Source organism: Panthera tigris, chromosome X (assembly GCF_018350195.1).
Source record: "Panthera tigris isolate Pti1 chromosome X, P.tigris_Pti1_mat1.1, whole genome shotgun sequence".
NCBI classification, from domain to species: Eukaryota; Metazoa; Chordata; class Mammalia; order Carnivora; family Felidae; genus Panthera; species Panthera tigris.
Window position 1 is genome coordinate 81,613,287 of NC_056677.1, and position 22,395 is coordinate 81,635,681.

At 39.0% G+C, this 22,395-nt stretch overlaps 1 protein-coding gene across 5 annotated transcripts; it reads left to right on the forward strand.

The window, feature by feature from the left end:
• The first annotated feature begins 1,602 nt into the window (after window positions 1–1,602).
• Window positions 1,603–8,387, forward strand: ARMCX3 (armadillo repeat containing X-linked 3). Of its 5 annotated transcripts, none has more exons than XM_007074326.3 (5): window positions 1,603–1,755; window positions 2,260–2,367; window positions 2,669–2,729; window positions 2,991–3,061; window positions 3,338–8,387. In XM_007074326.3, the coding sequence occupies exon 5, from the start codon at window positions 3,484–3,486 to the stop codon at window positions 4,621–4,623; it is 1,140 nt and encodes a 379-aa protein (XP_007074388.2). In that variant the 5' UTR covers window positions 1,603–1,755; window positions 2,260–2,367; window positions 2,669–2,729; window positions 2,991–3,061; window positions 3,338–3,483; the 3' UTR covers window positions 4,624–8,387. The 5 variants fall into 5 exon arrangements, with proteins under 5 accessions (XP_007074388.2, XP_007074390.2, XP_042830752.1 ...); XM_007074328.3 differs by having other exon boundaries at window positions 2,288–2,367; XM_007074327.3 differs by lacking the exon at window positions 1,603–1,755 and adding an exon at window positions 1,762–1,909.
• The last annotated feature ends 14,008 nt before the right edge of the window (window positions 8,388–22,395 follow it).

Here is a 22,395-nt window from a genome sequence, read left to right on the forward strand (position 1 = left end):
GTCCATTCTCCCTGTAGTCAAGCTACTATTTGGGAAGCCACAACCTCAGAAGGTTGCTTGGTGAGCCTGAAATCAGATCAAGGTCATTGGTTCACCTTAAGAAGTGGCTTTCAGCTAAGGAAGCTTGAAATACTCTTACACATTATGGTGATGGCTCTGCCAAGGAAAGCTGAATGTTCCATTCATCTTAGCCAAGACTCCCTCTCCTCAGACAGCACTTGGGTGGGAACTACCAATACTTTTCTCTGACTCTTCTTTTCATACATTCCTATTCTTGAATAAGCCCCACGCTGCACGTGATCTTTCTCCAAATACAGTATCACATAGCTGATTTGGTTTCTGTTTGCTAAATTTCAGTCATATCCAAGTACTGCCTCCTGGAAGTTACCCTGACAAGAATTTCTGTGGAGTTTTGCCTATTCCCAAACTTTCCAGTTTCTTGATTTGCTTCCATATTGTCTGTGGATTATAAAAGTTATACTCAGATAATAGCCTTATATCTGAACTATTAAGGAATATTCCATTGTAGATCCCATGTTCTGACATTTTTTGATTACTTTTCCCTGTATAAAAAAGTTCTATCATTGCTGACAGGTGAATCACAGAGTTCACCAAACCAGTCAGTGAAATTGTTTTACACTAATTGCTAATTGCTGATTTCAGGCAATTTGGTCTCAGTGGTCTCAGTGTTTCTCTAACACTTATTTTATTTAAAGGTGATATTTCCTATTTGTACTCAAGTATATTTTGTAATGTTCTTTTATGCTACTTACTTTGTCAGTGTGCATGCCTTTTTGGACAGATATCCACTACGTAGCTGTGATTCCTACTCAATCTTTTCTGTGTTACTGGCTTCTGAGGGCTCCACGCCTCTTTCTTGCTGACTGATGCAAGTGTTAGTGTGTAGCTCTCCTGTTTAGAAGACTGGCCTCATCAGGAGATTTATGCAATTCTAGACACTTCAATGGGCTCATTTAGGGTTTGTGTTATGTGTTAGGCCTCAGAAAACATCAAGATGATTTGGAGTGAGGTGTGTAACACTCCCCACGAATGAGAAAATGTGGGGTTTTGGAGGCCATCACCCAACATCACTCTCCAACTCCCACTCTTTTTTTTTTTTCTCTCAAATGAAAATAGCTTTATAGTATTTTTTTCCTCACAAAAGAATGCAGGTTGGGGGCGGGAGAGGGCAGAACAAAAAGAACAAAAATGTGTTAAGAAAGTAAAAAACACACTCTCACTACAAGTCTCCTTTTCTGATGGGTTTTTCGTTTGAGATCAGGGACTAGATTTCAGAGGAAATGGTAGACATTAATAGCTGGGAGGAGGGGAGGTTAAAGGAGAGGTTGCTGTCCCAGGAGCTTAGGGGAAGGAAGAGGCAATTTTTCAAAAAGTACAAGTGGCCAGTAGCCCCTGGGGAAGATGCTGTCCCTTCCTGGTAATCCGAGGAAGGCAAACACAACTACAGGGAGATGGGGTTAGCAAAGAAGAAAGAGTAACAAGGCCTGGTATGGGGGAGGGAATAGAGGGGGGCGGTCCCTCTTCTGCCGCACTGCTGGTGGGAGGGGAAATTAGGGACCCGAGTTGGTGGATGACGTAGGTCTCACGTGACCAAGAGCTGACGTGTGCAGAAGTCCTTCTTGTTCTGGTCCTTGTTCCCGTCTGAGTACCAGCTCCCCATTGCCCTGAGGGCTAGCAGGCCTGCGGCAGAGGGAAAGAGGTGGAGGAGAAGGAAATTGTCCTGGATTCTTGCAGGTCAGTTCCTGGGAGATTCCATAAGGTGGGGATGGCCGAGGGCGTAGGGCGGAGACCGTCGCGGGTCCTGAGACGCCTCCGTCGTCTCTTCCTCTCGCCGCTGGCTTTCCAAGACATCTGTCCCGCCCGCAGACCATTTTGATGCTACGAAATGGTGAGCAGGGGGCTGTTTGGGGAGGAGCCCAGAGATCCGGAGTTGGGAATCTGCTGGGAGCCGAGGCTGTAATCCGGAAAGGGAGCTGTGGCCTGGGTGTTGGCCCCCAGTCCTTCAGGACAGTGCCGGCGGAAAGGTTGAACATTTGGGGAGGGGGAAGGTGCAAAGGGATGTGTCAGCAGAACGCTGAGAGGGGTTAATAGGGGTGGGAAACCTTTGACAACCAGGCCTCTGAATTAGGAAAGAGTTTCATGTTCTGGGGACTGGTCGTCCACCAAGAGCTCTAGTAGCAGCCGTTTTCCGTCTTTCTGACTGTGGCTGTGTCTTCCTGACCATGGCTCTGTGTCTAGGGGGTCCATGCCTCTCCTGGATTGCCAGTCTTTCCGTAGGTTGCGACACTACACCAGGCAAGAGAAGAGGAAGGAAATTAACCCCAATTGGTGAAGGTCGATTTGAGGGTAAGACTATCTGGAGACCCTGAGGGGCGGTGGTGGGGTTAGGGAGAAGCCAGAGATGGCAATAATCTAGGTTAGGGCTGAGTCTGAGTGTGTTTCTTGTACTCTCGGGACTGTGGTGAAATGGCGTTCAGGGTGTGTGTGTGTGTGTGTGTGTGTGTGTATGTATGTATGTGTGTGTCGCGGGGGCGGGGGTGGGGGTGGGGTGGAGGAGAATGACAGTATGGAAACCTATCAGAGAGTTTGTTCATAATCCTCTCTCAACAGTACTTAGTCCCGATGTTTTCGATCTGTCATCCTGCAGGTCTGCTGTAGCAGGTGGCACCACTTGAAGAGAGGGAGGAAGTTTCCTTGGATCAGTAGAGGTCGGTGTAGGCGTGGGGGCTGCCTGGAATGGGGGAGGGGCTGGAAATCAGCCGCAGTTGGATAAGCTCACTCAATTCTACCTTATTTTCCTAACATCCCTCCCATTTCAGGTTAGGGAAGGGGCAGGCTTGTGCATGTTTTGGATGGCATAGAGGTTAAAAAAAAATCTAACAGCCTGGATGGTGAATCAGGAAAGCTACGGATGTGAACAGTCAATCCATCAAAGTCCTTAGTTCTCACCAGCTGTGGTCTCTCTGCAGATCCAAAGGGTTGTTGGGCGTGGCACACCTCCAGGGGAGGGAAGAAGGGACAAACTGTCTGTCTGGAGGAGGTTAGTGCAACAGTGCCATTCCCTGGGGACACCCGAGGTTGGGGTGCTGAGGCCTCAGCAGAGACTGTGGGCTCCATAGCCTTTATCTAGGCTTGGGAAGAGGGTGGGTTAGGGAGGGTAGGGGGAGGGTGAACTGAGGAGGATACAGAGGGTTTATTAACAATCTACATTTCATACCAGCTACACATTTGTTATGCTCCTGTCCTTCTGTGCAACTCTCTGTGTGGGGCAACACAAAAGAGAAACTCAAATCCCATTTCCTTCCTCCACTCCCAGGTCCACCTCCAGTATCAGCTATTGTGTCCTTGAAGTGGCTGAAGACGATCACCTTCCACAGCCTTGCACCCAGGCCCATAGTGCTCCTCTCCCAGCCTGAGTGAATACTCTGTTCCTTGGTCCCTGCTATTGTCAGGGACGATTGCATGGGCTACGCCAGGAAAGTAGGCTGGGTGACTGCGGGACTAGTGATTGGGGCTGGAGCCTGCTATTGCATTTATAGACTGACCCGGGGAAGAAAACAGAACAAGGAGAAAATGGCTGAGGGTGGGTCTGGGGATGTGGATGATGTTGGGGACTGTCCTGGGGCCAGGTACAATGACTGGTCTGATGATGATGATGACAACAGTGAAAACAAGGGTATAGTGTGGTACCCACCTTGGGCCCGGATTGGGACTGAGGCTGGAACCAGAGCAAGGGCCAGAGCAAGGGCCAGGGCTACTCGGGCTCGTCGGGCCGTTCAGAAACGGGCTTCCCCCAATTCAGATGATACTATTTTGTCCCCTCAAGAGCTGCAGAAAGTTCTTTGCTTGGTTGAGATGTCTGAAAAGCCTTATATTCTTGAAGCAGCTTTAATTGCTCTGGGTAACAACGCTGCTTATGCATTTAACAGAGATATTATTCGTGATCTAGGTGGTCTCCCAATTGTTGCAAAGATTCTCAATACTCGGGATCCCATAGTTAAGGAAAAGGCTTTAATTGTCTTGAATAACTTGAGTGTGAATGCTGAAAATCAGCGCAGGCTTAAGATATACATGAATCAAGTGTGTGATGACACAATCACTTCTCGCTTGAACTCATCGGTGCAGCTGGCTGGACTAAGATTGCTCACAAATATGACTGTTACTAATGAATATCAGCACATGCTTGCTAATTCCATTTCAGACTTTTTTCGTTTATTTTCAGCAGGAAATGAAGAAACCAAATTTCAGGTTTTGAAACTCCTTTTGAATTTGGCTGAAAATCCAGCCATGACTAGAGAACTGCTCAGGGCCCAAGTACCATCTTCACTTGGTTCCCTCTTTAATAAGAAGGAGAACAAAGAGGTTATTCTTAAACTTCTGGTCATATTTGAGAACATAAATGACAATTTTAAATGGGAAGAAAATGAACCTGCTCAGAATCAATTCAGTGAAGGTTCACTTTTCTTCTTTTTAAAAGAATTTCAAGTGTGTGCTGATAAGATTCTGGGGATAGAAAGTCACCATGATTTTTTGGTGAAAGTAAAAGTTGGAAAATTCATGGCCAAACTGGCTGAGCATATGTTTCCAAAGAGCCAGGAATAAATTCTTAATTTTGTAGTTTAGAAGTAACACACATTGTAAACTATTCCTTTTCTCCACCTTGTTTATATGATAAAGGAATCCTTTCAGCTGCCAATTTTGAGTGATGAATATCATTGTATAATCAATGCTGATTTTTATCTGAGTTGATCTTCAGGTCTAAGCTGGATGAATGAATATCACTACCTGTTCTGAAAACATGTTTGTTGCTTTTTATCTCGCTGCCTAGATTGAAATATTTTTACTATTTCTTTTGCGTAAGTGACAGTGAACTAGTTTTTCATAAGTAAGCTCCCTCCTGTCATTTGCATTAACTTTATTTGTATATCATCAATAAAGTTGTGTATTAATGCTGAACAAAACAAGAAGAAAGAAAGAAACCAGCCTTGTCCTTTGGTTTATAATCTAGTTGGAGAGGTAAGAAAAATACAAACAAATAGATAACAATATCTGGACCATATACTCCTTGTCAAATGTGCAGTCTCAGAGCACTGAGGAAGCAAAGGCTTCTGTGGGATACAGTAGTCAGCTACAGATTCATGGAAGAAGAGGCTATTTAAAATGAGTCCTGAATGGTGTAGGTAGTTAGGGCATTCCAAGAGCTGGAGTGAGTGGGCACTAGGGTGAGAAAGGCATGGAGGTAGGAACCCTTTTCCTATGACAGTGAGGATACTAGTCTACTTAGAGTGGAGAGTGTGGGGAATGGAAGTAAATAAATTTGGAAAGCTGAACGAAGCCAGTTTGTGGAGAGTTGTTTGAATATTATCCCACTGAACACCAAGAGTCATTAAATATTTTTGACTAGAAAGAACAATTGGAATTCATATAGAGATTCCTCTCTCATCAACTGTGCAGCATCTGCGAGGGTGTGGATAGATGGATCCTATCAAACTCTTGTGGTAGGAATAAGTTTACACTGAATTTGCCCAAGATTTGTGGAGGGCCATTTGGTAATACATATAAGCCTTAAAGTTTGTTACTCTTTTGTCCTAAGGAAATAATTGAATAATTAGCTAAAGGCTTTATGGACAAGGCTATTTATCCCAGCACTGTCCAAAACAGTAACAATTGGAAACAACTAAGTGTCTAGCACACCAGAATGGTGAAATAAATTCAAGAATGTTCACACAGTATATATGGTAAATATGTTGATCCAAATCCATGTTGCCAGGAAAAGATATTCATCCTGCATTGTTAAATGAGAAAGGTAGTTTAGATAGCAGTATTCATAGAATGATTCCTTTTCTTTTTTGAAGATAATAAAACATATTTTAAAGCAGACACTAACAATTACGGAATTATAGATACCCCAAAAGTAACTGGCTATATTTGAGTGGAAGGATAATGAGTGATCTTTTACTTTTCTTATTTTTTATTCATCTATGTATTTTTATTTATATAAAATGAGTATTGGTTTTTTTGGAAATTATTGAAAAAGAAAGTGTTGGCAATGAAGCAGGTGATTGGAACATGTACTGAGTGGAAAAAAGAATTTAGATTAAAAATGAGATGGCGTGAAGTTTCCTCTCTGAAATGATAGATGAGTGATGAATATGGGGCTGGTCATGAGGACTAAATTAAATAATACATGCAAAATACTTTGAATGTTCTGGCACAGAGCAGTTAATTAAGAAAAATAAGCACTCTTAATTCCCTAGAATGCAGGGTTGATAGTTTTTTGGGGTGGCCTTTGTTTTGTTGGGGGGCATTCTGCCATGTGTCAGTGTCATTTAATAAATAAGAACAACAATAAAAGTTAGCATTTATTAAGTGACTACTGTGTAGAGTTCTGTGATTCCTCCAAGACAACTGTCAAAATAATTTCTCAAAGAATAAGATTTCCTTATTTCCAAAGGCTCAGTGTTTCTTCAGACATGATCTCACCAGCTTTCACAACATATTCCAAGTGAGATCAGGGAAGGGTAAAATCCTCCATTCAGTTACCAACTGCTCTCAGACCCAGGCTTCTATATACTTACCTTAATGTTGTAATAGTAGACAAAAGGGTCAGGAACTGGTTGGCTTAAAGTTGTTGCATACGAGGACCCTATTGAATGAAGTAAAAGTGGAGACTCATTTGACACCAGTTTTAAGGATAGATTAGGGAAAAGGCAAGTAACATTTTTTTTCTTGCTCTATTATTAGGTAGGAGAAAAAGATTTGGGAGGGAAAGGCTAATCCACTTAAAATAAATTGAGTTTGAGGAATCTATGTGACATCCAGGTGGAGACAGCCTATTGTCATTTGAATGGATTTAACTGGCACTCAGAGGAAAAATAAAGACTTGGGAGCCATCATAAGATGAATGGTAATTGAGGACATGGGAGTGGATGTGGTTTCCCAGAGAGGAGGTGCAGAGTATAAGAGTGGAGGGGTGCAAAAGGAACTGTGGCAGCTGGGGAGAGAGCACAGAATTGAGGCTGAGTGTATACCCTTTTAGACACTTTCACTATCCATATTTCTATATATTGTATACATAAAATTAGATGATACTGTATATAAATTTTCAGAGCCTGATTTAAAATCTTTCTAATTTGCTCCTAAAAAATATTCATTGAAGATACTTGAGAAAACGGAGGCAATGAGAACACACTTGTTTTCTGACCCAGATGTGTAGCTTGAACATCTAAAAAAAATTCACATCAAGCCATGTTGAATTTGGGGTGCTGAGTGATTTTTTTTTTACTTAACCTCATTTGAAATGTGGGTAAAAATGAGGTTAAGTAATAAAAAGCCACCATGTGGCAGGGGCACAGCCTGACTAGCATCCATCTGCTCTGGCAGATTTCTCCTCCTTCCTCCCCACTCTTTTCCCTTCTCCCTCCTTCCCACTTCTATCTTTATTTCTTCCTTCTGGGAGATCACTGGATGTATATATAGTCTCTTTGTGCTTCTGTGACCATTTAATTTCCATGACACCAGGTCATGCAACAGTGGGCATTTAATACAGAGTTGTCACTGCTGTGGTAATGTGGCGACCTAGGGTGTGAGTGGATGCCAAAAATTTTCTGGAACTCTTGTTGAACAGAGACTGAGGAGGAACTAGTCTTAGCGTGGCACAGCCCTATGTGCATGGCATGTACTTTTGATGTCCCACACCTGGTATTATTTGGAACCAAATTGTCTGGACTTTGGAAAGTGCTGTGTGAGACAGATGTGTGACAGCCTGGTCCAGGCAGGCCACATGGCCAGCCAAGCCACATGCCAGTGTCCTGATGCTTTCACACTGGAGGTTGCCACTCTCAATCATTTTGGGAAGGGTACAGTTCTAGGATAGTGGCCGTGATAGTGGCAGATCATGGGGGCATGGAGGAGGCAGTGTCCTGTCTTTAGAGATGAGGGCAGTTCCTGGGAAACTGAGGAAATTAGGAACTTGGAGGATATTTTGGTTTTGTTATCATCTAACAATTTCAGGAATTTAAGTGGGTCTATCCCAGTAAAATGTGTCCAAAAGTAATTTTACGAAAATGAAGTATACTTCTCTTATAAATTGTCACCTAAAGCACAATATTTCAAGGCTTATTTTTTAAAATTCATAGTTTACTTGTCTTGTCTCAATAAACATTCCAAGTGTAGGTTTAGCAAATTGATATGGTTCAGGAAAATTGTGTGTTTATGCTTCCATTTGTTTAATTTCTCTGCTAAGTTCTCTCGAAAATGGGTTTTCTAAGAATGATTATGACTATTTTCAATGTTCTCTTTGTACGTTCATTTTACATCACATCCCAAGCTAAAGGTTTTTTCTGGTTTCTCTATTTGAGCTGTGGCTCTTCTTTGCCTTTTTTTTTTTTTAATTTTTTTTCAACGTTTTTTATTTATTTTTGGGACAGAGAGAGACAGAGCATGAACGGGGGAGGGGCAGAGAGAGAGGGAGACACAGAATCGGAAACAGGCTCCAGGCTCCGAGCCATCAGCCCAGAGCCTGACGCGGGGCTCGAACTCACGGACCGCGAGATCGTGGCCTGGCTGAAGTCGGACGCTTAACCGACTGCGCCACCCAGGCGCCCCTCTTCTTTGCTTTTAAATCAGAACTATCTTGCATGCCATCTTGGTGTGTAGTAAACTAGGATAGTGGCCCCTGGTCTTTCCTGCCCTGAGGGGTTGTATTAAGCAGGATAACAAATATTTATTTTTCAGAATGATATACTTCCACATTTGACCCTGTGCATTGGGTTCCCCTCAGGCCTTGTGTTAAGGGTTTGGACAGTTTGTGTGTTTGGTGATAGACTTTAGTGTAGGAAGAAGGGAGGTGAGGAGAGCAGGAAGCCTTATTACTTTATCCTTACAGGTTCATGCACATATAATTCGGTCCACCAATGAAATTGGGTTTAGTGTAACTCTCTGGCCCTATTGACCATTTATATTTTAAAAAATGAAAGAGTAATAGTACAAGATCTTTGGGCATGGAGCCCCCTGTTTATCGAGCATTTCTTCTTTTGTTTGTTTCAAGTTTTTATTTAAATTCTAGTTAGCTAACATACAGTGTGGTATTCGTTTCAGGAGTAGAATTTAGTGATTCATCACTTCCATATAACACCCAGTGCTCATCCCAAGAAGTGCCCTGCTCAATACCCATCACCCATTTAGCTCATCCGCTGCCCACCTCCCCTCCATCAACCCTCAGTTTGTTCTCTATAGTTGAAAGTCTCTTAGAGTTTTCCCTCCTTCTCTTTTTCCCCTCTTCCCCTAGGTTCATCTGTTTTGTTTCTTAAATTCCACATATGAGTGGAATAATATGGTATTTGTCTTTCTCTGATTGACTTATTTCTCTTAGCATAATACACTCTAGCTCAATCCACGTCGTTGCAAATAGCAAGATTTCATTCTTTTTGATGGCTGGGTAATATTCCATTTTATATATATATATATATATATATATATATATATATATATAGTGATATTTATGTTACTGTAAGAAAAATAGTTACCAAGTAGACCAGATTCTTAGTGTTTGGTGCTCAGAACATTCTGTCCCTGAAATCAGTCTACATTAGAAACTGAATTATCATCAAATGATTATTTAGTTCTCAGGGAATCAGGACAAATAGATGTTAGCTAAATGTTGGTGCCATCAAAGCGGAAGAACCTGGTACATCCATGTCTGCTGTGGGGATTGACTTGTTACTGAAATCAAATACTTGTATTCAATAGTTAGAGTATATTTCTTCCTGGTCACAAATCTAAATTTTGTCTGTTTGGATACCCCTTTGACAGAGGCAGAGTATCAGTGGATGGCAGTTTTATGACTATAAAAGATATACTATGACTATAAAGATATATTATCAATTAGCTTTCATACAGAGTTTGAGAGATGTATACTTTTATAGCAGGAGGAAACTGGTATTGGTGCAATACATTCTTCCCTACATGTTGATTAGTGTCTCTCTTTTCTGGATTATTTTTGTTTGTTGAGTAATGATAATTTGTTATTAAATTTTTCTGAAACCCAAGCAAAATTAATTGTCAGCTCTTTAATTATTTTTTTCCATTTCCATTTCAGTCTTCTGTTCACTGAAATGTGATTTAACTATGTTCATGCTAATTTTTGTGGCTTTCGTTCAATAAACTGCAGTGAAAATGCAGACATAATGAAATTGATTCATAAAGCAAAAATTTTAATTTTTACTTTCTTTTATCATTTAAAATGAGCTAAAAGGGTTCTCATTTTGATATTAGAAAAGTGGAATTTAGGCAAGAATGAATAAAACCACCAGTATTTAAAATATTTTATAAATTGTAAATCCATTCAAACTGATTTGGACAATGATTCATTATAATCAGCTACTATTTAACATCATCAGTCTTCACCTCTTGTTAAATTGACCCATGTAATTTACAGCCAAAAAATGGAATTGTTAAATTGCACCATGTCATCTGTGAAAATTCAATAAATTCTGTTTGATTTTCTTCCAATATAAAGCTTAAATCCTTATTCATGAATATCATAACTTTGAATGTCTATAAATGTATATCACATATATGATTATGTTTGTTTAGGTGGATATGTTTATAATTGGGGAAGTATTAAGATGTTAATAACACCCTGGAATGGTTTTTATTTTTTTTTAACCCTGGAATGTTTTTAAGCTGTTCTTAAACTACTAATAGATGTCCCAGATTTGTTTCAACCCAGAGAAAATTAGTGTCTGGGGAAGAAGGCCATAGTATAGGCTTTGCATTGGTGGACAACATTATGCATCCAACTGGGCATTTGACTACCACTTTGAGACAGATTTGCGAATTACCAGAACTCTGAGAAGTTATTTTTCACAATGAACTCATTTTTAATCTTCTTTATTTTATTTTCTTAAACCATAGAAATAACTCATGCTTATTAAAAATTAAAACAGATAAACATATAAGGTGAAACATAAAACTGCCTTTTTCTTACCCATCATTACAGTTAGCTACTATTACAAGTCTAATATGTTTTATGCATATAGAAACATAAATGATATATGTATTCACATTTTTATCAGAAAATGAACTGATAGTCCATTGTTCTGTTTTGCAACTTTTATTTCACTTAAAACAAATCATGTGTATCTTTCCATGCATTTCTTACTTCATTTAACTTTGTTCATGTTGTCCTTCTGTGTAGATGATCTACATTTTTAAGTAGTCCTATCACTCAACCTTTCCCTTTAGGGTCTCTAGTTTTGGGGTCATGCTGAGGCAGACTTTTCCCACCCCACAGTTTTAAAATAATTTTTTTTATATTTTCTTCAAACTTAAAAAAATTGTGTGTGTGTTTAATCTTTCTCGTATGTACTTTTATGAGTGGTATGAAATAGAGAAGTAATTTTACTTCCTTTTTTTTTTTTTTAATTTATTTTTGGGACAGAGAGAGACAGAGCATGAACGGGGGAGGGGCAGAGAGAGAGGGAGACACAGAATCGGAAACAGGCTCCAGGCTCCGAGCCATCAGCCCAGAGCCTGACGCAGGGCTCGAACTCACGGACCGCAAGATCGTGACCTGGCTGAAGTCCGACGCTTAACCGACTGCGCCACCCAGGTGCCCCTAATTTTACTTCTTTTTCCCAGCCCCAGACATTGAATATGCCATAGTCTCCTCCACTTTTTGGCAGAATTTTTCATATGTTATCAGTCATAGGCTATGTACAAAATGTTACTGTTCTCTGTAAATGGAAACATTATTGTTCTTTTTGCTATCTTTGAAGTATGATATACCGAGGACAGTTGGCGAATTCCTGTATTATAGAGCCGCTTTTATTAAAGATGAAGTTAATAGTACTGGGTTGTGAAATTAGTAATTCACTAATGGGTCTATTATGAAGACATTTAAAACACCAGAAAGATAAATACAGTGTGCTTTGGGGTATGAGCATGCGATAAGAATTTGTAAAAGGCAGTCTAGCAGATGACTTTGTGAGTATGACAACACTTCACTCAAAGCAATCTTAACATTGTCTTGGGACACATGACAGTGGATGAACTAATCAGTGTATCTGATAATTTGAAAATCTGCTAGCTAATTCAATCTTCCAAGAAGGAGAGTTGTTATATATTGTTATATTTACCTTGGAACCAAAGATAAGAAACTGATCTTTTTGAAACATGGAACGAACTGTTAGATCTAGAGAGCTTGAACACTATGAATTAAGACATTTTGGTGGACACTAACAAGATAAAGTAATATTCTTATAAAAGCTGGAATAGATAGAGATTTATGTTTATAAAGCACACTTGAGTACAAATAAAAAATGTAATAAAAAATGAAGTAGATACCAATGGGACATTGACACCAATACAGTTGACTGAAGTAGCAATTGATGAAAACTTTCTGTGGATGAATTTAATAGATGTTACTCCTTTCACCAACAATATATCCTTTTAAGCAAAAGAAATAAGAAAATAATGTCAGCACATGGTCTCGTCATACTCCCTGAAAATTTGCTGGAATAGATGAAAGCTATTTTTTTGTATTATCTTATGTTGCACCACTTCTTCAAATGTGCTTAACTTTGTACTTTTTAAATAGTCCTTTGTGTTTTAGACAAACACAATCATATCTATTGTAAATTGAAATTAGTTTTAATTTTCCCAATTTTATACTAATTATTTATTTTCTCATCTTATTGCAGTAGCTTTAATCTCCAAAGATACTGTTGAATAAAAATAAAGATTGTGGATAACCTTGATTTATTCCCATTTAGTGGAAGTGACTCTGACATTTCATGTTTAGAATGAGGATTACTATTGATTGTTGGTAAAAAGCGCTTTTAATATTTAAGTTATTCCCTTCTGTTCCTGTTGGTATCCATTAGGAGTATATGCTGATTTTTTTCCCCAATCACTTTTCAATATCTATTGAAAGAAGCATACTTTTTCTCCTTTAATATTTTTATGAAATTAATTATATTGGTAGAATTCCTAATTTTGACATTTTTGCCTTTGTGGATCAATCCCTATTAAATCATGATATAGCTTTTTCTTGCCAACCTTCTGGGCTTTATTTGTTTATATGTTTTATAATATGTTAATATTTTGATTTCATATTTATTATTAGTATTTTTTTATAATTCTCTTTTATGTACTATCTTTAACAGGTTTTGGTTTTAAGGTTGCTAGCTTATAAAATTCTTTAGTGAATTTTCAATTTTTTTATTCTTTTCTAGTAGAGATTGAGTAACATGGATATTATCTCTTCTTTAAAGGTTAGATAGAACTGAACTGTGAAATCATTTGATTCTGGTTACATTTTTAGTGGTAGATCTATAATCACATTTCCAATCTCTAGTAATTTCTCTACTCAAATCCTCTGTTTCTTGAATTAATGTTGGTAATTTCTATTAGGAAATCATCCATTATCTCTAAAGTTTTTAATTTGATGTCAGATATGTATGTAAAATTATAATTTTTAATCACATTTATATAGTTAAACCCATTATTCTTCATAATGTGTACACTTTTGCTTCCCCTCTGTTTTCACTTAGTTGTACTCATGAAGAGTCTATTTGCCTTATTGGTCTTTTCAAAGAGTCAGTTTTGGATTTTTCACTTTTACAATTGTTTATCTTGGTCATATTTTTATCTTTAACTTTTATAATTTCTTGTAGTTTTGGATATGTTTTGTTGTATTTATCTTTATCTAATTCTTCAAGAAGAGTGCTTATTTCCCTTTACATGGTCTTCTTGAATCCTAATGGTAATTAAGACTTTATTTTTCATGGAGTACGGCTTTAGTCATGCTCCATAGGCTTTGATATGATGTATTCTTTGCTTTCCATATAGCTTACAACTTTAGTTTTAATTTCTGCTTTGACCCACTAGTTATTTTAGAGAACTGTATAATCAGGCAGTTACATTTTATGGTGATCTTTTATTATTTATTTCTAATTTTATTTTGTTAAGATAAGAGGGCGTGCTTATAAATTGTCTCATTTTTAAAATATATTTCCTCCTTCATTTAATCTGAGTTTTTAAACTTGAAAGTAGTGTTTAAATTTTTTAAAAATATTTATTTATTTATTTATTTATTTATTTATTTATTTTGAGAGAGAGAGTGAGAGAGCTAGAGCATGTGTGTGCAAGCAGGGGAGGGGCAGAGAGATAGGGAGAGAGAATCCCAAGCAGACCCCACCCTGCCAGTGTGAAGCCAGACATGGGGCTTGATCTCATGAGCTGTGAGGACATGATCTGAGTTGAAATCAAGAGTCAGATGCTTAACTGACTGAGCCACCCAGGCATCTCTGAAAATTTTGCTTTTTAATCCCAGAAATTATTTTTCTTGCTTTAATTATAATCCTTTCAGTGCTGTTATTATTTATTTTGCTAAAGATTATCTCTGACTTCTTCAATAGTTCTATTTCGGTGGGACATATTTTGAATTTTGCAGTGCATAGACAATGGATATGAATAGTCACTTATGGAAGTAATACAAGGGACTGGAGAAATTTGGAGAATGAAAAACTCCAAGAAAGGTCTTCTGGGAGCTATCCCTTGGAGGCAGGACTGAGATATGACTGAAATTTTATTGAAATCAATTTTATGATTCTGTGTTTATTCTTCACCATAGTCACATTTTCTTCAAACACTGTTTCTTAGACATACCTAGTGATGCTTACCTAATAGTAGATTAAATATTTTTCATAAAGTATCTTTAGACTGTTACCCATAATTTATCTGTTCTCTTACTCTGTCTACCCAATCCCTTGCACATCTGGAATGTATCAAATTAACACAGTGTTCTATTAGTACAATACAATACAGCTATTGTATTGTGCTTTGATTAGCTGTACTTTAAAAGAGCTGGGCTCACAATTTAGTGTCTAGGAGAAAACAGACTGCAAGCAAATAAGTTTCATAGAGACCATGGATTGACCAATAGCTGATATCGTTTCCCAATGGGCTCATCTTGCTTATGTCTCCAAGGGAAACCTCTGAAGAGTAAGAAAGAAGAAAATAATACAATTATTTACTAAGGGATGAGGTGACAGATACTGAAAACTATTGAACATTCCAAGTGCTCACTTATTGAAATCCTGGAAAAAGAGTGCCATTTCTCCCTTTCCTTGAAGATGGTTTCTTATTTATTTTCAAAGCAGAGATTTAATATTTCACTGGAGATTATAAATATATACATTTTACATGTATGCACATATGATAGATTATTATGTTTTAGATATAAATTTATGTTCTTGTTTTTCTCTTCCACAATATTTCTTACTTTTCCCTTTTCCTCATTCCTCTTTTCAAGAAAGGTTTATTGAAGGGATTTGTGATTTCCCAAGGCCCAAACACATGAAAATATCATACTAGGTATAGTTGGTGCTCTGGACAAAGATGTACCTGGTTACAGTTTTATTTGTATTCAGCCTGCTGAAGACTCAGTGTGTTCAATATGAGTATTCATGTCTTACTTCAGTTGTGCCACAGTCTCTTCAAAGATTGCCTTTTCCTCATTGTCTCTAGTTTCTCTTTTTGGAAATTATTCTAGACATATTTGAATATTTTACATTCTTTCTGCCATGTAGTCTAACTTCTCATTTATATTTTGTACCACTTCATCTTTTTGGGCTCATTTCAGGTAATTTTTTGAGATCTCTGTTTTGATGTCTTAATTATCTCTTTGCTTTTGAGTTTAACCTCTGCCAGTGCCATACACATTTCACCAGTTCCAGATTATTTTTTTGTTGGTTTGTATCCTTTGGGTTATCTAAAATGTAGGAACTGAATTCAGTCCCATACTGATGGGTGGAGTTGGCCTAGGTTCTGATTGCTCCCAGGGGGCTCTTTATCTACTCACACCCTCACATAAAAGATAAGCAAAGCCATATTTTTGCTGTGAGGAAAGGTTTTTTAGTCATCATTTTCATGTACTGGTTGTGCTTCTGTGGGGTCTGGGTTTAGACAGTAGCTCAGTACCAGCTTCCTACCTTCCACTGCCTAGAAGCATTGTCTTCTGTTATTATGCGGAATTAAAATCCTGGTTCCCAGCCCTTCAAACCAATATCCATCTGTTTGTCTTCATCTCCCGCTCAATGTTGTTAGTTATTTCTTTGATTCTTGGGGATTTCTGTTTCATGATTATGAGCTTGACTATATTACTATTTTTAGAGGGGATGCATATTCTATTATTTCTGTGAGTTTCAAGTGGGAAAAGGGAAGTTTTCTGAGTCAGTTCAGTCTGCCATTGACTGGAAGCTTCTCAGATAGGTTTGTTGGATTGAATTGTATATGTGACTTATGGTCATGTCTCTTAAGAGACATCTGGGGTGGTGGTCGAGGTGGCTGCTTTATATTACTTAAATCCAGATAGTATAGGGTCTTATCAAGCTTTTTATGTCCCAGCATAGCAAAGGTAGGAAGCAGCAGAGAAAGTCTTGATCAATCAAGGATGGCAAAGAAGCAAATAGAGAGCCATCATGTCCAAAGGGGCCACAAGGAAGGAATGAGAATGGTAAATTTTGTAGATGACACCAGAACCACATGGTCTCTTTCCTTTCAATAATTCTAAGGCACTCTATAAGTATCCTTGAACTTAGACACAACCATAGAGGAAATAGCAGATCTTGAACTGATACCATTTTGGTCACCCCCATGTAGTGAGAAGACAAAAAGGAAATTATGAGTATTGCTATAGAAAATAAAAGTCGAATGTCTTAAACACTTGAATTTGTGGACTAGGCTTTATTGCAATTACATAAAAATATATACACATATATGTACATACAGATTTGTATATGAATAATAAAATAGCTAGAAGGATATACCACGATGTGTTAGCTATGGTATTCTGTAGCAGTGAGATTACAAGACATTTATATTGTCTTTTTTGCCTACTTGACTATACTTTTCCTTATTTCAACTCAAATTCCCTTCCTTAGGGAATTTTTCCCATATCTACTCCCTCAGAGTGTGTCTTGATCTTCTGGTATGTACTTTTATTTTTTTTTTTTAATTTTTAATGTTTTATTTATATTTAAGAGAGAGAGAGAGAGAGACAGAGTGCGAGTGGGGAAGGGGCAGAGAGAGATGGAGATAGAATCTGAAGCAGGCTCCAGGCTCTGAGCTGTCAACCCAGAGCCCGATGCGGGGCTCGAACCCACAAACCGCGAGATTATGACCTGAGCCAAAGTCAGACGCTTAACTGACTGAGCCACCCAGGTGCCCCTGGTGTATACTTTTATATGTCTGTGTTCTATTCCTTCTCTGTACTTCTATGAAATTATAATTATACATACACTTGTGTGATTATTTGGTTTATGTATATCCTCCACTAGTCTGTGAGCTTCATGAGTGCAAAGGCCTAGTCTGTTTTTCTTACCATTGTATTCTCAGTAACTTGTATAGGCACTAAATAAAGACTTATTAAATGAATAAATGAATACATTTCTGCATTGTTGGAATATTTTCACAATTACTGTATTAATTTCATTATTAAAAGAAAGTAAAAATCATCCCATTTAGAAAAAACTATAAACATACCTTCTATTTATTTTGATTCCTAATACCTTTGAGGGTCATACTTACCATTAACAATGTGTTGGTAATTATATTCTCTCTCCTGAAAAATCCACATACACCCTCCTTTCACTCCCAACACACAATCTTGCATATACTTTCCGGGTGCTTTTACTTGGTTAAGAACACTTGGTCTATCTAGGTTAATCAGTATGGTCAGTGGGTGAGAGAATTCCTTGGATACTAGCTTAAGCCTGGCTTAGGGGCCACCAGGTAGGAGGTGGACTGGCAGGCAGAAAACTTGCAGCACGGCTAGGCTCCTCCTGGGTTCTCTGGAGTTTGGGGATGAAAGACCTGGCAGACTGCACTCCTCAGGCTAGGTGGGAGGCAGAAGAAATGATTCAGGGCAGCTTCTACTTAGGCATCATGAATAAGGACTGAGAACAAGTGGGTTTTTGGGGCTTGCCCCACAGCAATCACTTCTGTAGGCTTCATGGAAACCCTCAGCTGTAGAGGCATAGGAGGAATCTCATTCTGGTTTCCATTGGTAGGAACAATGTACCCATCTATGCTGGGACTGAATTATCTCTATCGGAATCTGGGAGAGGGATGGAGAGGGCCAAAAGGCATTTACTTAGGTCACCACCTTCGTCACTTGTTCATGTAATTCCTTGGAGCCAGCAACAGAGTCAGTTACCTGAATGCAAATAATGAAAGGCTCTGGAATATAGGAAGGGGCCAGGGGACAGCACCTTCTCTCCCTCTTGATGGGACAGGAAGGATCAAACCATCTCTGCATCCCTCACACTCCACACTCTGAGCTGCCTCAGTCTCACAGCTCTTCCCTTTGCCCAGAGCTGAATCTCATTGTTCAGAAGGATTCAGTCTAAAAACTTATTAAGTATCTTAGCATGTTTATTAACACTTCTTACATAGAAAAATTATACAATTGTAATATTAGTTGGATTATGCCTCCCTCTTAGGCTGGAAAATATTTTCATGACAGATTTTTATTCATATTGATTTCTTGTTGATTTTTCAGTGAAAATAATTTCATTGCCTTTTTTCTGATGGTGAAAATGATTGCATGTTGGTGCTTATTTTTAAAGGCTGCAATAGTACTGGAAAATATGAGGAAGTAAAAATCTCATGTTTACTCCCTGTCTCTACTGCTGACCTCTTGCCCACTCTCTAATCCCAATTCCTGCCCACCCACATTCCCATTTTAATGGATGGACATGGTGGCTGAGGAAATGGAAAATATTACTTCCTGTAAGATTGAAGGTGGAGGGAGGGGCCTGGGGATCAGGCTAGCCCTGAGAAAGGTAGCAATGAGTCTGAAGACATTTGAAAGAAAGTTACCCAGAGTCAGGAAAAGCGGGCATCATCCTGAATGTGACCATCATCCTGAATGACTAATATCTTTTAATGACATTTTATAATTCCTTTTACAAAGCTCTTATCCATTGTGGCAAGGGTTTGTTAGTGCTCCCCTATAACCATGCTGTCTGCTTCCTCCTGGGCACCCAACTAGATGACAATGATCAGTTGTCCCTTATGAATGAATGTGGCCATAAGACTGAGTTTAGACCAATGAGTTGCAGAAGTGATGTATGTCATTTCCAAATTTTCTCTCATAAAACTGCATGCCTGTTCTGTGCTCTTTTTTTCCTATCTACCAGATGAATGGAGAGAATGCTGAGTACCTAGTAGAGAGTGGAGTATAATAAGATGGAATGAGCCTGGGACCCTGAATAGGCATTTGCAGCAAAAACTCACTACTGATCTGGAACATTAACTTGAGACTCTTTTGTGAGTGGGAAATAATTTTCTAAAAAGGCATACTCTTGAGTCTTTTGTTACAACAGTTGTAGCTTTTTAAGCTACTACGACATTAATGGATTTCTTTCCTTATTTATTTTTTTTAGACTTCAGATGATAAGGATTATACTAACTATATTCCTATATTCCTTCCTTCATACCATGCTATCTGCATTGGTCTGATCAAAATCTTTCCCTCTTTATTCATTCATTTACTACTTTGTTTCCTTTTATCTCTATTCCTCACTTCCATCCTCCACTCTGGAGACTACTGACCTAATATATTTGTATATTTTTGTTTGACTTCTTTTAAAACTCAAATTATTTTGTATGCATGAATTTTTATTTATTTTTATTTTGGGGGGAATACTTGCTATACATCATACATTTATTAGTGAATATCCCTCTGAAATTAGCAACAATATATAAAAAATTATGATTATACTACTTGGTCAGACAGAACTAGCAATTTTCACTTTTAAAAAGTAAAAATCTGTCAAAATGTCAATCAGTAAATACACATATAAAATACAACATACTAGTTATGTTAAATGCTATAAGCTAATGTGAATCCCACAGAATGGAAAAAACCACACTTAAGCTTTAAGAATCATTTTTTCTTTGTATATTAACATTATCTCAAATACATACATGAGAAAAATGAGGTAACTATAAATGTGTAAGGAACAGGTCCCTGCCAAATTATATCACAGAGCTTGAGTGCTGAGCCCTGCCAGAACTTGGGTCAGGGGTATAGTGCCCACTGTCATGCTTAGGCCAGAAGTTGGTAAATAAATAAGTAAACAATGACAAGCCCCCACCACAGGAAATCATTGGTAACATGGCATCTACAGCAAGGTCAGCAAATCACAAACATCTTAAAAAATTGTTTTATAAATCTTTTTTAAAAATGATTTTTTAAAAAATGTTGTGTTTCCTCCCCATTGCTGCTTATTGTGATCATTGCTGCAGCCGACACACAATCCATGATCCTGTTTCCACCTGCCCCAGAAAACTTAAGGATTCTGAAAACCTTTTGTTGGGTGGGAAAAGATCAGGGGTTGGAGAGAGTGGTTCTCTGTGTAAAACACGTGGGGTTTAAACACTGCTATAAATATAGAAATGTCACCTGGAGTTATCTACAGTAAGACTTTGGGTTCCACGGAGTGGGGCCATGCTGATGGGTCGCCATGGCAGGCTGAGGGGAGGCAGGGAGCCAGGGCTGATCCGGGGAGAAGGAGAGCAGTTGGAGCACCCCTGGGGCAGCAGGCAACAAAGGCTGCCTACTAGGATGTCCTGGCTCCACACGTGGTTAGTCCAGGCAGCAACCCCAACTGGGGGTTGGACAGGAAAGGAAAGGGACCAGGGAGGGAAAAGGTGGGAGCTCAGCCAGACCCTATAGGGGGCTTCTTCCAGATTTTGGAGGAAGGACTCAGGCTGGGAGGGGGACCCTGGAGGTGAGAACCATACCCTCCCTGGTTACTCTCTTCCTGGGACTTCCTTGGAGGAGACTAGGCCAGTCAGTTGAGAGACAAGCCCTGGTTGGAGGGAGAAATGCCCTGAATGTGTATGGTTCCAGAAGGCTCTGGGGACATGTGTGGTACAGTGCATTGCAGTTATCAGCTGAGCAAAGATCACCCCCTAACTCTGCCCATGACCACCAGCTGCACAGTCCAGCCCAAGCTGTACACAAGCATGCAGACCAGGCGGCACCACCAGACCATTTCCTGCCCTCTTGGCACTTGGTTCTGGTTGGTCTGTATATCCTCCATTAAACCAAAGAAAACAAATTGTTTAAAAATCCATATCCCCAAATCCTACATGTGATTTTGGACCAAATAAATAAACAAAAAAACCGCTGCTCCTCATGCTCATGTAAAACAGAGAGGAGAGATGGGGAATGGGTCTGGACCCCATCACTGCCAAGGAGGGATGGTCACCAGGAGCACAGGAGGTCACTCTCCCCTGCATGGCCCAGGCCCCTTTGGGATACATGCCACCCCAGCTCAGGGCCTGTCCCCATCTGCTCAGGAGATTGACTCTGATATTTTAATTTAGATAACGGTATGGTACTGTGGTTCTCATTGTTTCTTTTCCCCACTCAGCAGTATTTTAGAAAATATGTTACATGTTACTCTGTGTACATCTAATCTGTAGTCTTTTTCTTTTTAATGTTTATTCATTTCTGACAGACAGAGTGAGCAGGGGAGGGGCAGAGAAAGAGGGGGGCAGAGGACCTGAGTTGACATCACTGAGCCCGAAATGGCTCGAACTCACAAACCATGAAATCATGACCTGAGCCCAAGTCGGACACTTAACCGACTGAGTCATCCAGGTGCCCCTAATCTGGAGTTTTTAATTGTTGTTTGATATACCACAGTGTTCATCTACTCTAATCTACTTCAGTTTCTTAGAAACAAAATCTAGACTGCTTCCGATTTCCTACTACCTCAACGTTGTGATGAATGTCATCATACATGTTTCCTTACATGCCTATGTGAGATGTGTTCTGGAATATATATAAAATAAATGGAGTTTTGGGCCATAGGGAATATATATAATTATTTTAATTAAGTACTGCCAGACTGTTTTTTGGATTAACAGCTCCAGTCTAAAATCTAATCAGCTGTATGTGTTGAAGTTCCTATATTTCTGGACCCTTACTAACAATTGGTATGTCTCAGCTTTCTAATTGCCAGCCAAATAGGTGTAAATACATTTCTAATTGTATTGTAATCAGCAATTATCTGATTAATAATGAGTTTGAACATCTCTTCATGTATTTCTTTTTTTAATGTTTATTTATTTATTTTGAGAAAGGGACAGAGCAAGCAGTGAAGGGGCAGAGAGAGAGAGGGAGAAAGAGAAAATCTCAAGCAGGCTCCACAACGTTAGTGCAGAGCCCAACTCAGGGCTCAATCTCATCAACCCTGAGATCATGACCTGAGCCTAAATCAAGAGTCAGACCCTTAACCAAGTCACCCAAGCGCCCCTCCGTGTATTTCTAAGTATTTTGGTTTTCCTCTT